The sequence below is a fragment of the Rissa tridactyla genome, chromosome 18 (assembly GCF_028500815.1).
Source record: "Rissa tridactyla isolate bRisTri1 chromosome 18, bRisTri1.patW.cur.20221130, whole genome shotgun sequence".
Lineage (NCBI taxonomy): Eukaryota > Metazoa > Chordata > Aves > Charadriiformes > Laridae > Rissa > Rissa tridactyla.
In genome coordinates, this window is record NC_071483.1 from 2196960 (window position 1) to 2210831 (window position 13872).

General features: G+C 47.6%; 2 protein-coding genes across 5 annotated transcripts; both read right to left on the bottom strand.

The window, feature by feature from the left end:
• Window positions 1-901: 901 nt before the first annotated feature.
• On the bottom strand, window positions 902-2759 carry LSM10 (LSM10, U7 small nuclear RNA associated). Of its 4 annotated transcripts, none has more exons than XM_054223922.1 (2): window positions 2739-2759; window positions 902-1521 (listed from the first exon to the last, which is right to left on the bottom strand). In XM_054223922.1, exon 2 carries the CDS (start codon window positions 1512-1514, stop codon window positions 1143-1145), a length of 372 nt encoding a protein of 123 aa, XP_054079897.1. In that variant the 5' UTR covers window positions 1515-1521; window positions 2739-2759; the 3' UTR covers window positions 902-1142. The 4 variants fall into 4 exon arrangements, with proteins under 4 accessions (XP_054079897.1, XP_054079899.1, XP_054079896.1 ...); XM_054223924.1 differs by lacking the exon at window positions 2739-2759 and adding an exon at window positions 2038-2057; XM_054223921.1 differs by lacking the exon at window positions 2739-2759 and adding an exon at window positions 2016-2036.
• On the bottom strand, window positions 2198-13583 carry OSCP1 (organic solute carrier partner 1). The gene is made up of 10 exons (XM_054223919.1): window positions 13401-13583; window positions 7795-7949; window positions 6930-7097; window positions 6230-6310; window positions 5538-5641; window positions 5028-5156; window positions 4416-4485; window positions 3496-3635; window positions 2739-2802; window positions 2198-2355 (listed from the first exon to the last, which is right to left on the bottom strand). The coding sequence occupies exons 1-10, from the start codon at window positions 13510-13512 to the stop codon at window positions 2239-2241; spliced, it is 1140 nt and encodes a 379-aa protein (XP_054079894.1). The 5' UTR covers window positions 13513-13583; the 3' UTR covers window positions 2198-2238.
• Between the last annotated feature and the right edge of the window lie 289 nt (window positions 13584-13872).

The window sequence follows — 13872 nt, forward strand, 5'->3', positions numbered from 1 at the left end:
GTTGTGAGGCACGCGGGAGATTCGAACGCGCCGTTGATTGGCGGAGAGGCGGGTGCTTTCACGGCGGGCCCCGCCCACAGAGGCCCGGCACCACGGGCCGCCGGGGCCCAGCCCAGCCCAGCCCAGCGCAGGGCCAGTCCGCACCGCGGGGCCTGCAGCACCCGGGCCCGGGGTCGGCTCCGGAGCAGGAGGCTGGCCCCTGGCAGGAGGTCCCTGGCCTCCCCACTAAAGCCCAGCCGCCTTCCTGGCTTTCCTGCGGCTGGCGCTGTCCCCGGCCCATGGAGGACGCGTGGCCCCCATTCAGAGCAGTTTCTTACACCCGAGCTCTTAAACACCCTCCCGTCTCCCTGAGTCACAGCGAAGCAGTGCCCGGTGCTGCCACCACCCCAGCGCAGGGCCTGGGCCCAGAGCGGGGCCCACTAGGGGAGAGGCGCCCAGCTCCGCCTCAGGAGGCCCATGGCACCAGGTGACAAAGGGAGCCCTGTGGGAAGCAGATGAAGTCAGCTGTTGGCTGCGCGGTGCTCACGGCAGAGGCGCAGCAGGCCGAGGAAGCGCCGCAGAGCTTTGGGGATGGGTGACGGTGGAGTGGGGACGCGGAGGAGCCGGCAGCAGCAGCAGCGTTCCCCGTGTCTCAGGAGAAGCACCTTTGCACTTCTCCAGGCAGACAGTGCTGCCCCTTCCCCTCCAAGCTCAGCCCCGCTCCACTCGGGACAGACGTTCGTCTCACCCTCTTCCCATTAAACGCTTTCAGCCCAGCAGGAAGCCAAGAGAACAGACCACCAGCCCCCTCCCAGTGCAGGACCAGCGTCTCCGGCTCCTGTGGGCAGTGATGCTGGCAGCAGCAGGACTCCAGATCTGTGAGCAGGGGAAGGCAAAGCTGCAGGACGGCTGCGGCTGAGCAACAACCACAGAATCCAGCTTTGGCCAAAAGGGCTTTGTTTGACCACCAGAGAAGGGACACAAGTAGCTGCCAACAGAACAGGAAATGAGCTGAGATCACAGACCCTTCTAAGTGGGGTTATTAATTAAAAAAAAAAATAGTAACCCTGCTCCCCCACAGGCACCAGCCAGGGGAGCAGCAGAGCCCCAGGCCGAAGTGCGGAGGTGGCTGGCAGTCCGGTGGAAGGGGCAAGTCCGGGGTCTCACTTGTGCTTGGCGCGAGGGAACTCCTTCCTGCCCTTGTCGCGGCCCCCGAAGTAGCGGACCCTGTGGATGGCCTGCAGCTGCTGCTCGATGGTGGTCCTGATGTCCACCTCGTCAGGGATGTGGACGTAGCGGACGTTCCTGCCGGTCACAAAGAGCTCATCCAGGCAGGACACCGTGCCCTGCCTGTCCGTGAAGGTCACCTCAGCCAGCCGCACGTTCATGAAGGCGTCCACGTTAGTGACGCGCCCCGTGGCTGTGCTCTCATCACGGAGGTCCACGGTGGTGACGTGGCCGCGCAGACCCTGCAGCAGGATGACCAGGCTGTTCTCGGCGATGGTGCGCTCCTTGACAGAGTGGCTGACCTCCATCGCGCGGCTGTGGCGAGGAAGAGGGAGATGGCGGGGAAGAGGGAGATGCCGTGCTGCACCCCAGCGGGGCGCCCGCCTCCACACTGCTGGGAGACCCACCCTCCTCTCCTTGCACGCTCGTATATGCGCACACTACCCCTCTCCCAAGTCACTCCATGTGACCCCCCTTGCACAGCGCGGTCCTCGCTCCCTGCTCCCCTTGCACGCTCACTGAACACGGCCCCTCTCCCACGGGTCACTCGTGTTCTCCACGTGCCCCCCTTGCACGCACATACAGACTGTCCTCCCTCCCTTGCACACTCACCCCTACGCTGCCCCCCATCCCCTTGCGCTCTGCACGCCCCTGTGCCCGCTGCCTCCTCCCCTGGCACACTCACCCCCTGTCCCCTCCCCCTGCACACGCACACGCCACCTCCTCCCCTCGCACCGCTCCTCCCCGGGCACACGCACTCCACCGCCCCCCTCCCTCGCACGGTGCCGCTCCCCGCCTTGCACGCTCACCCGCCGCTTCCCCCCCTCGCACCCTCAGGCCCTGCCTCCCCCCTCGCACACTCACCCGCTCCCCCCCGCACACCCGCCGCGCTCCCCGGCGGCAGGAAGGGGCGGCCCCGCCTGCGCACTGCGCCCGCCCCCCGGCCCCAGCCCCAGCCCCGGCCCCGGCCCCGGCCCCGGCCCCGTGCGGTCGCCGCTCGCAGCCGGGCTGTGCGCAGGTCTTTAATGTCGCTCAGAGCCCGTCCATCAGCGCCAGCAGGTCCTCGCCCTTCCCGGAGCTGGCCGGGCGCGGCTCCGCCACCTCCAGTTCCCCCAGGATGCGGGAGAGCTCCGCCCGCCGCCCCGGCTCCTGCGGGAGAGACACCGCCTCAGCCCGCCGGCAGCGGGCACCGGCACCCGAACCGCTACTGGGCTGTACTGGGACGTACCCAACTGCCTGCTGATGCCCTTGAGCCCCTTTAAAAAGGGCTGCTGGCGTCAGGCTGTCACCGCAAGCAGGCAAACGACCCAGTTCTAGCTAAAAACTTGCTGTAATATTTGTCAGGTTTCAAGTTCTCTTATTAAATAGTCACCAAATCCACAGGCTTGGCAGGAAATACTGCCATTACTTATTCATGAGCTTAACTGAAGTGGGAAAAAAATGTATTTTTTAAGTAACTAATCTGGGTGAAACTTGGCTCTAGGCAAGGTAGGAATGATGGGGATCAAAGATCTGAAACGCGCTGTACGTACCTGCGTGGCTTCTATGTTGATAACCTTGTAAGACAACTCCTCTGGTCTAGTCAATGCAGCGTGTCTTGATTAAAAACATGGAAAGAGTGCTTAATCTCATGAAGACATACAAGTAAATCATAAAAAACAGATTTCCTGAGACTCCCATCGGCATTATTCCTACTAGGCAGATTAATGTACCGGCCCCAGTTTGGAGACTTTTCCCTGTCTTAGATTTTTTACACCAAGTGTAGAACAGTGGCAATATCTCTGCAGTTGAGATTAAAAGTAGGTAAAAACATTCTGCAGAAAATACGTAACAAAAAGTCTCCCTTGTGCTCCCTGCCAGGAGAGGGCTAAGTTTCAAGCCCGTCAGGCTCATCAGCTCCATCAGTTATATTCCTGTCTCTGAAATATGTAGATGTATTTGGGGCAGAGGACAGTGAAAAGGGCTGAAGGGATGTCTCTGTTACACGGGACAGAACTAAGCACAGATGGTCACCTGCTGCTGACCGCCAGTGTCACTTGGAGGGAATGCAAGGCTGACCATCGAAGGAGACACCAGCAGGGAAATGGCTCGCCTTGCCGCCAGCCTGAATAAAAAGGTCAAGCCAGGGAAAGGGCTCCTCTTTGTTCCTGTAGGGACCATCCGGACCAGAATAATACAATGCTAAACCCCCTGCTGTTCTGTTCCTAAAGCTGTTCTGGGCCAGCGTTAGTCTCCAGGGCTGTCCGCATGGCACTACATCACAGACCCCAAAGAAGGACTCGAGCATACTCTTCCTCCTCGTCGGTTGTGAACAAATTCAATCGAAATCCCGTCTCACTGCCACCAGGTGTCTTGACCTCCAGGCCTCCCAGCAGCCTGGCCAAAAAGTCCATTTCTTCTTTAGCGAGAGGGTTAGGGACTGTGTTCTCCTGCAGCAAACAGCAATGGGTTCATTGGTCAGGTTACCAGAGGTGAGGACTGTAATAATTTCTGTGTTTTCTGTTATTACATAAATGTTCTTCAGAGTGATATAAATACATTTCTGTATTGTTAACGGTACAGATTGTGCAGATAACTAGTAATTATCAGCTACACTTTAAAATGGTTGCTTGAATTTATAGACCCAGGACAATATAATTTTCCAGCTAAATTAAACAGCTGAGAAATCTGTAACACCAGCTTTCTGTTTTCTGAAGAGATTAAAATAGGAAGCAAGAACACCATTGCATAAGCTTGTGTGTAAGATTCTTTAGGAAAACATGCCCTTCCCCAGCTCAAAAGAGACTGTGGAGGATTGGATGGGGCTCTGAGAAGAACAACAGAACAGGTTCCCCTGAAGTTATCCATACCTGTAGACAAAAAGATGGTTATTGTTTCCCTGAGAAAGGAAATGAATGAAGGGGAAGACAGCACAGCTGTGTAGTCAATGATTTGGAGATGACGGATGGGGGTGTTTCATTCAGTGACCCCATCTACTAAGACAAGGGAAGCAGAATCATAGAATGGTTCGGGTTGGAAGGAACCATAAAGATCATCTAGTTCCAACCCCCCTGCCCTGGGCAGGGACACCTCCCACTAGAATGTAAAGTCTGGTAGATGTGGTGAAACTGCTCAAAGGAAACGCTCCCACCATGCGTGACCGGCTGCAGCACTCGCTGACACAGACTAGTTAGCCAGTTAACCAGGGACAGGAGCAGAACAACACTGACCTTCGCATGGGATGCCAAGTTTTTGGATGATCCTGACATGTGTGTCTCTACTGGCCGGCTGACGCTGTACCTAGAGGGAAAAACAGAGAGGAAGAGCAACCTGTTACTCGTACGGGATACAGGGACTGGAGGAAGCAGCACAGTATCTATGATTTTATTATATCTTTCTGAAGACTGTAAATAACTGAAATGAGAAGTTACAGTTCAGTTTTATGGAGTATTGAAGCATTAAAACGTGTGAGCCACAAAGCTGTAAGAACAAATGCTGCTCTCTTATTCTTTGAATGGAAAATTACAGTCAGACAAACATGAAAAGAAAGGATTTCTTGAATGCAGCCAAAATTAAATTACATTTCACATAATATGCAGCACCAGATGAGAACACTCTTTACTCAGCTCTACTTTAGACATAAATCAAACTTTTGCTCTTTTCCACAGCTCTTTATGCACATCTGTCCACATGCATTCTGTTTCAGGACATCACTTTGTAAAAAAGTCAGGCTGAGAATAGCGAAAGAGGCAAAAATATACAAGGCTGAAGATGTGCTCCTGAACCAATCCAAAACCATCAACATTTACTTCATGTTTCTATGTAGGACAAAAATTACTTACATATTTGTTCCAAGTTTGAGGACTCTGTCTCCATAAAGATCAAAAGATCCTTCCCTTTGTGGAGTAACATAATTTCCATCAGTGGTGAACTCCGTTCTTTTAACTTCATCTCCATTGTGATTAAACACCCTTAAAAACAAGTCATTATCGAAACATATTTAGTAGTTTTATTGCTGGTTTTCAGCACCGATTTCCTGTGCTTACTGCACAAGAAAATGGGGAATAAAACCCTATTCTCTATATTGGTAAATGCCTGTTTTATAGGATAAATTACTAATAGCTAATTTGCTAGAAGAGAGAATGCCGGAAATGGCTTAGTATTTCATTGCCGGGTGACTTAGTCCCAAATCCTGCCCTTTAAATAGCACTCACCGGAGGCTCAGCTATCTGCGCAACATGAACGACAGTCTAAGCTCGAGTCCTATCAGACCTCTGGGACTGACTGCTCCTCCGCGAGCAGCCACACACGCAAGGCACTGCCACCGGTACCAGCAGCGCTTCGGAACCCACCTGATGAGCCCTGGAACTTCTGTACCCCAAGGAACAGGGCCCGATATTGGCAGCACAAAGCGACCATTAGAGTTCTGCACCTTATCCTTCAGAAAGATAGAAACCTGCAAAAGAATATTCCACCTTTGAGAAAATCTACTGCATATCTTCTGATCCGAATGCTTTGAAGTCTGACCTTGCAGCCTTCCTGACTAGACTGGGTAGGTTTCCTAGAGATTTTGATGTATACACAGAAACGATGATACAGGCCAAAGCCAGTAATGTAGAATTGTGGTCCGGAGGATAGGCATGCTGATCTAACATTAAAAAAACCCAATAAAATATATAAAATATGCACTGTTTTTGCACTCGAGTATGATCAATTTATTTGGAGACTATTAAGCCCCATGATTTCAAGCTCAGGTTCTGAGTTTCGTATCATGTTTCTACTAAAAGGAAAAACATATTTATCACCTAGCAAATCTGTACTCGTAGAGATTCCTTTTTTCATAACATGTTAGAATTACTGAGTATTATTGTAGTAGATGTGCTCAATTTGTGAAATTTTGAAGACTGAAATTACAAGCACACTGAGATGGCTGAAAAGCATAAGTAACAAAACCAAACCCACAGTGTGATTATAACAAGATACCTTCATATTCTAGCCACAAACTCCCTTTCATTCTTACTGACTAGCTATATTGGGCTCTTACCCTTATGTGCATGTCCTGAAAAAAAATCAGGAGTGTTTGCCTGATGAGCTGAAATTCACCAGCAGAGAGACAGCTGTATGTCTGGAAAAGAAAAAGCATCAGGTAAAGCTTTGCAGGTGTACCACGTCCAACCCAGGTAAAGGTGGAAATAAGTACAGCAGAATACTGCTGGCCAAAAATGGTACGTGTGTGGCAGAGGTGTCAGAAATTATATAAGGGGGGCTGCTGGTCATTATCAGTAATTATTCTCCATGACTAAGAATCTGATTTAATTTCTGCTGAAGTCAGTGGAGACTGATCAAGCTGAATAAGCAATGTATTGATTTAAACCGGGCCAGCAGAAAACACTTGACTTGTAGGCATCTCCCCCTCCAGAAGCCCTCTGGAAACATTTCATGACTTCCCAGAACTTTTAACGCTTTCTGAAACCTAGTTGCCTTTGACTGCGACACTCATGTTCTTTGTCCAAAGAATTACAGCAGTTACATGAGCAAAAGTTGCTAACTGGGATGCCAATTTGTTTCCCTCGGGTTAAAAAGAAGAAAGGTTATTTGGTAGGTTCTCTGACGTTGAGAACTTCTCAACCTCCACACTTGATATGGCACTTACTGAGGTAGTATTCAGTCTCCAAGATTAGCTTGAAAGAGAAAAATAATACTGAAACCACAGTGTGTCCCGCCATTTCTCTAAGGATTCTTACTTCAATCAGCTGTCGGAAAGTCTCATCCACCTGGTTCAGAATGCCCGGGGAATCGCATATGAAATCCTTGATGGTGTCCAGGTGATTGAACGTGACCAGCAGAATGTCTTTGGGCCGAGGGCACAGCAGCACTTGGTATTTGAAAGCCATAGTCATAAGGTCATACAGCTGCAAAGTAACACGGGGAAAATTTGGTTCTGCCACAACAGAGAGAGCAACATGGCTCAGGTAACTTCACACTACTGGAGAAAGGGATTTAGACACTTAGGCCAGCACCTGCCTATGGTAAGAAGAACCATTTTAGCTCTGTTTCCTAAGAAAATAAGACCTCTGCATCACATCGCCGGCCCCCCTGCTGGTCTCTCTAACTGCCTTTAAAACTACTGCCAATGTCAACACCACTAACACCCGGGTAGAGGTCTCTCAGGTAATCCAGTTCCTGCAATTTCTTTCAAAATTGTCTGCTGGAAATACTGTTTGCAGGCAAAAATTCTAACACCTGCAACTGCAAAACAGTGAGCATCAATACAGAAATATCTATATTTATACACACTTAATTATATGTATATAATTTTAATATATGTAAAAAAATCCGATGAACGCCTACTGAACCTCTTAAAACCAAGCATTTAGCTTTTAAAGCAGAAATACTTAGTCCTGAAGTATCTGTTACTACTATGGATTTCCCCAAAGCTTCCTTGTCTGAGAACCATTTTACAAAGAAAGCAAGTGGAAAGAGGGCTGTTACAAAATGCTTCAAAATTACAGTGATGTAAAGCCACGTGCTAATTATCGCAATCAGAAACTTGTGAATGGCAACACAGAAGTGCAGCATAGTCAGGACTGGGCAGGTGGTCTTCTTTACCTTGTCCATGCTCGCCTGGTTCAGCCTCATGATTGAAGCATGCGCTAGCCGGTCGTACACCGTTCGCAGAGCTTTCTTGGAGTAGAGTTCCTGTGGTTTAAACAGCTCTTCCATAAATTTTTTATTGAACATGGTTGTGATGATGTCATTCATAACTGCAAAGACAAACAGTCTCTGTTTTTTGCTTCAGAAACAGCACATTCATCTGATTCATCCCACACTGAGAACTCGGACACTGAGAGCTGCGAGGAGCGACATGAATGCTTACCTGTGAAAACTAGGAACAGAGCCACAAAAGATAAAAGGAGGAGGAATGTCATTTCTTAGCGTCAACATTTTTCTCAACCCCACATTGGTCTAAGCGAGCAGCGTGATTCCTGCTGACTGTCCCCAGGGGCAGAAACACTACCTGAGCTGCAGACAACAAACCCTGTTTTCCAGTGGGAATAAGACTGGTTTTGTTGCCTTACTTTTACAGCAACGGTTAGCACTTTCCCCTTTTAAAATAATTTTTTTATCGGCTACTCCGGCATGTATTATCTATAAAAGCTACAGTTCTGCTTCCCAAGAAGACTGTTTTGCATGACTCTAGATTTTTGCAAACTGTAGGTAGCTGACTCTGCCTGTTCTCTCTTTAGCACTATTTGGCGCTATTAGTCAATTTTTCCTTCTAAACAGAAGCTCCTGACTGATTCAAGGCTCTTTGAAGTATTTGTGTTAAACGGATTAACGCTTGACAAGTATTTAAGGAAGCATTTATAACACTGGCATCTATGTCAGGCCACCCAGGGCTCTTACAAAAGTGCAGACCTCTACACTTCCTTCTGCATGCTTCATAAACGTTCCATGGAATTGTTATGTGACTTACTCAAGAGTAGGTAGAGATCAGGAGTGCTGAGTATAAGGACCGTGCTCTGGTTATCAAGCTTTTAATGCACAGAAGATAGAAGACATTTTGCAGTGATTCAAGGAGATACAATACCTTAGCTTTTGTGCTGGATCTGATACTTTTATCGTATACCTGATACATTCCACAGAGTTATCATAAATAAGCATTTATTTCTCGGTCAAAAAATGTTAAATAAAAAATTCAATTCATACATTACTGTACAAGCATGAATTTTCCTAAGCAGATGACCGTTACCGAAGCTCATGCTGCCAGCTGATTCTTATGGATTAGAAAAATCTCAGCGGAAGTGATAAAAAAAAAAAAAAAGAAAAAGTGAACATACTGAACATACTTATAGCAGTAGTTATCAGCTATTTGAAGCCCTGCTATAATTATTCATTGGTGGGTTTTCACAACTGTGGTACTGAAGATACACAAACCGCCAAAAAAAAAATTAATGTCCCAGTCACTTCATCTTTTCTTAGGGGCTTAACTCTCTGGGGAACACGGCTAGGTATGCTGTGCGTGCTGGGAACCAGGACACGGATAGGTGTTTTCCTGAAGGCAAGTGCCTTCTGAGGCGATGCTCTCTCCCTACTTAAACCTGATCTTTACAGGTGTTCTCCTGCACTGGCGTACGCCACTGGTGACACACACATCTGAGCAGCCATTGCACTCCATCCAGTGGGGCTCACTGGTTCCTGTTTTAAGCACCCAAACGATACAGACAGGTCTCAGCTCAGTTTCTGAGCAGCATGGATTACAAATACACGTAATTACGAATGGGAAATAAATCCCTCCCCTTTCTCCCTTCTTTTCAAACAAACTGTCCATAAAACAATCCCTACTTGCAGTCTCAGGCAAAAATCCTCACTTTTTTTCAGTGGAGAAACCCCAATATATTAGTATTAGTATGTGTTAGTATATATTTCATTACGCAAGCAATCAGTTAGGACAAAAATAAGAACTTTTGCCTTATACTGCGATCAAGAAAAATATTTTTTTAAGTTGCTTGCATATGTTGTCCACACAAAGGCTTCTCCTCTGTCTTCGGAGAGTCACTAATAACCAAAACTGTCAGGAGATGGACAACGTCCCAGTACGCTGACAGTGGCTGGTAGATATTCACAATGGAATCAGAAGATCTGTGTTAAACCAAACACCAAGCCTTACATAAATTATCTTCTGAAATTAAAACCTCTTCTATTGGCTATAAAAAGAACTGAGAAAGACATAAAAAAAATAATGTTAAAGGGCAAATCTCACATGGTATGTTTGATAATGACACAGCAAAGAGATCTCAGAGCACAGGTAGTCCCTAGGGAGGTGTTTACACCATTTTAACAATGGAAAATAATAGAGAAAGGAGCTCACGGAAAATGGCACGCGAAGCAACATAGCATAAAAGCAATTTAGCAGAGAGGGGTTTCATCGACTGGGATGGGGAAAGGGAAACGAAGTATAGACAATGCGATGGACAGAAGAGAAGCTGAGGATTTACGGTGGTTTTCGCCTACACGTGCCATGTCACCGGTGACAGACACGTTCCAACATCTACTGCGCTTTCACGTAACATGGCTCGGATGCATGACATGAGACTGGAGTCTTTATGTCTGTATTATGCTCATGCTTCTTGGAGGACATTCAGGCAGCAGAGGGAATGTTACGAGTCCAAAACAGTCATACATTCTCCTTACAATACATTTATAGTTAGCAACAAGGTCAAAGGCAGGTGAAGCCGCCTTCTCATGGCTTCATCAGCAATAGACTTAGCTAGTTACTCTATCATACCTCTTCAGAGACCGCCTCAAGAGCGGTGTCCACAGGCAAACTTCTCTCTCACAAGAGAAGCTGATTGGTCAACATGGGATCTCCATCTGTGCCGCTGCCATCTAAATGTGACAAAGTGGGCTTTCATACAGCTCCTCATCATTTGGATGTAATAAAAGAGGACTACGGAATCTTTTACACTTCTGAGATATTAAATGCTGGAAACAAGCGTTCTTGGAAACAGCACATAATGGTAGCAAAAAAAAAAAAAAGCCAGGGCAAACTCCAGGATATCAATATTTACCTCCAGTAAATATTCAAAACCTACAAACAATGCTTATTTTGAAAAACATGAATTATAACCCCCATCTCTCTTAAAAAAGGGCTGCTCAAAAAGACACTGAAAGTTCTAGTCGTGCTCACCTAGCAAAAGACCTGAGAGAGTTGAAGAGATTTATTTCTTCATCCAGCTCCTTACCACACCCTTGCTGGAAGGTACCATTTCAAGGCAGAGGACAGAAGGAAGCGCACACTCACACCTCAGCTGCTCCACTGAGAACCTGATGTCCCAGCTCAAACCCACCTTCAGGGATAATTTCAGTCAAGAGGAGCTTGGCTGAAGTGTGGGCACCCGCTCCTCTGTGATCGCTCTGCTGCAGGGTGGTGACCACCAGCAGAGATGGATAAGCAGCTAGGATGGAAATGCCTTAAATCTTTCCTGGAGTTCACCTGTCAAAACCCTAAGCAACGAATTAGAAAAAACTTTAGAAAAATGCAGTATACATAGTATTCCTGCATTTAAGCAGAAAACCCTCACAGTGCTCACAAAATTATATGCTTGTGTTAATACAATGCTAGAAAAATAAAATATAATTTTGGCTAGAAAGACCACTCTGATAAAAAGTTTTGATCTATTTATAGTCTTGGTTAAATTAGCAACTTATTTTTGAAGCCATATGATTTCAAGATACTGTTTATTTTTTCTAAGAGCTATAGTTAAAGTGCATTTTAATGAACAGGTGAGTATTATTATTCATCTTTGACACTATGACTAGAAGGCTGCAGGAACAGCATACAGTGTGTTCACGTACAATGAGCCTCATGTGTGCATGTAGTGGTGTTCGTCTACTGCATGCAGCTAGAAGATTACAGTACCTCGTTTCCTGTCCACATCTGTCCATTCATCTACACGAAGCATATAAAACAAAAACATCAGTTCAAGAAGTAAGAACAATAGTTTCAAGGAGAATAAAAGAAATAAACTAAAAAAAAATAATCTAACTAATGGACTTTGTTTTTTTCTCATCAGCATTCAGCACTTAACAAGAACAAACTCTTCTGTTACTTGACATCTGTCACTTCCAATGAGCACACAAAAGACAAAACCGTGCCCTCCCCTTGCAAAAAATCTTGTTTATTCAACGGAGATAAAATTTTACCCTTGATTGAATCTTAGCACATTTTGCATTTAGCTTGGAAAGTTTTCAGCTGTTTTTTGCACTTACAAATGAAGGATATTTGAGTGAACAGTTTTAAGCACTAACAAACACCTCGGTGTGAACAAAACCACATCTCAGTAAAACTAATGCCTGCTTTTTAAAAGATAAAACACATGTGTGGATAAACTAGCACAGATCTAATCCTCCTGCTGAGATACTCCACCAAGTATGGCTCTAAACTTTGACATCTATGGACAGTAGTAACCTTTTGTCAGCTCATTCTCTGAAGACAGGCATGAATAATTAAAAATCACATCGCTGTAGTGAAGCCTTTGCTATTGTTTAGCACTTCTTCATACCGGATAGGCAGGAGAAGGAAAAAACGTAACAACCTCTTCAACACTCGGTTAATATTGAGTTGATTTTTTATCACAAAATACTAAAGCTTCCTGAAGCACATTCCCCATCCCATGACAGAAAGCTGCAAGAATTTTTAAATGCAAAGCAGTTTTAATTTATAAGTGGTAAACAAAGAGGTGCTCAGCTGTAAGCTGTAATTTTTGTGCACGCATGTGAACACACAGGGCTCTACTTTTACAATAATTTTGACAAAATGATAGACTGAGAGGTTTTTATAAAAGGGTTTCAGGACAAGGGTTTCAGGAGCCACATTTATGTTATTTGAAGTTTTTCTTAATTGCGCATGCTGCTTCTGCATAGGCTTTACAAAATAGTTCCTGGAAACTACTTCCGATTGCAAAGCAATCTGGTCTTCCCGAAACAGCTCAGGACCTGGACTGAGATGCCTAAATCCGGAGTAATTTTGATTCCAAAAGTATATTTCTGAAGCTCCAACCTTTGAAACAAGTGCAGAAACACTGGAATATGTTTCAGTTTCTACCTTATCTGTCTGCATTTCACAAATTAGCTTCAGTAAAACCTTCAGGGAGTTATTAGCACAGAAACTTTCATGGGAGCCGATTAACTCAACGAGCTTTACTTGAAATTTAAGACAAGAAAAACACACACGATTAATTTCTGTGACAGAGCTGTTAAACCGTGGCGAGGAAACTACTTGCCGAAGACTGCTTTCGACGCCAGACACTGTGATGCTCTGTCACTTTTCAAGCATCCTTCCAGTAACAGCACTGCAAGTACATTCGCGTTTATTCCTGTACTACGTTAAGAAAACCAGCCCCACAGGCGTGAGCGGCCCGTCGCTTCGGGGGGCACTGAACCCGGCCGGGCTTTGGAAAGAGCCGAGAGGGAGGGCGGGAGGAGAGGCGGCCCCGGGGGACGGGAGGAGCGGCACTGCCACAGCTGCCGGTGCCTGTCCCCCGGGGCCTCCCCGCCATCGCCAGCGACGTCCCGGCGCTCTGCTCGGCCCCGGCTCCGCACTCAGCCAGGGAAAGGCCGCAGGGAGAAGCCCCGCACGGAAGGGACAGGCCGCGGTACCCCGCGGCGGGCAGCCCCCGGCCCAGGCCCGGCCCCGGCCGCCCGCCGCTCACCTTTGCGGGCTTTCTCCCCGGGGATGCTCTGGGCGCGGAGGCGCTGGTCCAGGATGTAGAGCATCTCCCCGCCCAGGTTGAGGAACAGCAGCGGCAGCGTCCGCGCCGACATGGCGACCGCCGGCCCCGCCGCCACCGCCGCCAACGTTGCCGGGCAACCACGGGGCCAATCGGGAGGCGCCGTCTTGGCCGGTCGGGGCTCGCGCGCGCAAGCTCCGCCCCTGTGCGTGCGCGGCCCCTCACAGGGGCGTGGATCCCAAACAGCCTCTGGGTCAGGGCTGGTGCTGAGCGAACCGAAAGAAGCGGTAAGAAAACGGTTGAACTGAAGTAATTTCGATAAATAAGGAAGGGCTCGGCGCAGCCCGGGGGCTGGCGGGATAACCGTGCGTACCGCGGCCGAGGGCAACACAGGGAAGTCTTGCCAAAAGCCATAGAAAAGGGGACACCATAATCATATTGGTAATTCTTGAGA

Excerpts from the sequence above, each read along its gene's own strand:
- LSM10 (XM_054223922.1), bottom strand. The coding sequence starts at position 1,514 with ATGGAGGTCAGCCACTCTGTCAAGGAGCGCACCATCGCCGAGAACAGC.
- OSCP1 (XM_054223919.1), bottom strand. The coding sequence starts at position 13,512 with ATGTCGGCGCGGACGCTGCCGCTGCTGTTCCTCAACCTGGGCGGGGAG. Across the intron at positions 6,311-6,929 it reads CTTTCCGACAGCTGATTGAA|ACATACAGCTGTCTCTCTGC; the intron begins GTAAGAATCCTT and ends TTTCTTTTCCAG. Across the intron at positions 2,356-2,738 it reads TCAACATAGAAGCCACGCAG|GAGCCGGGGCGGCGGGCGGA; the intron begins GTACGTACAGCG and ends TCTCTCCCGCAG.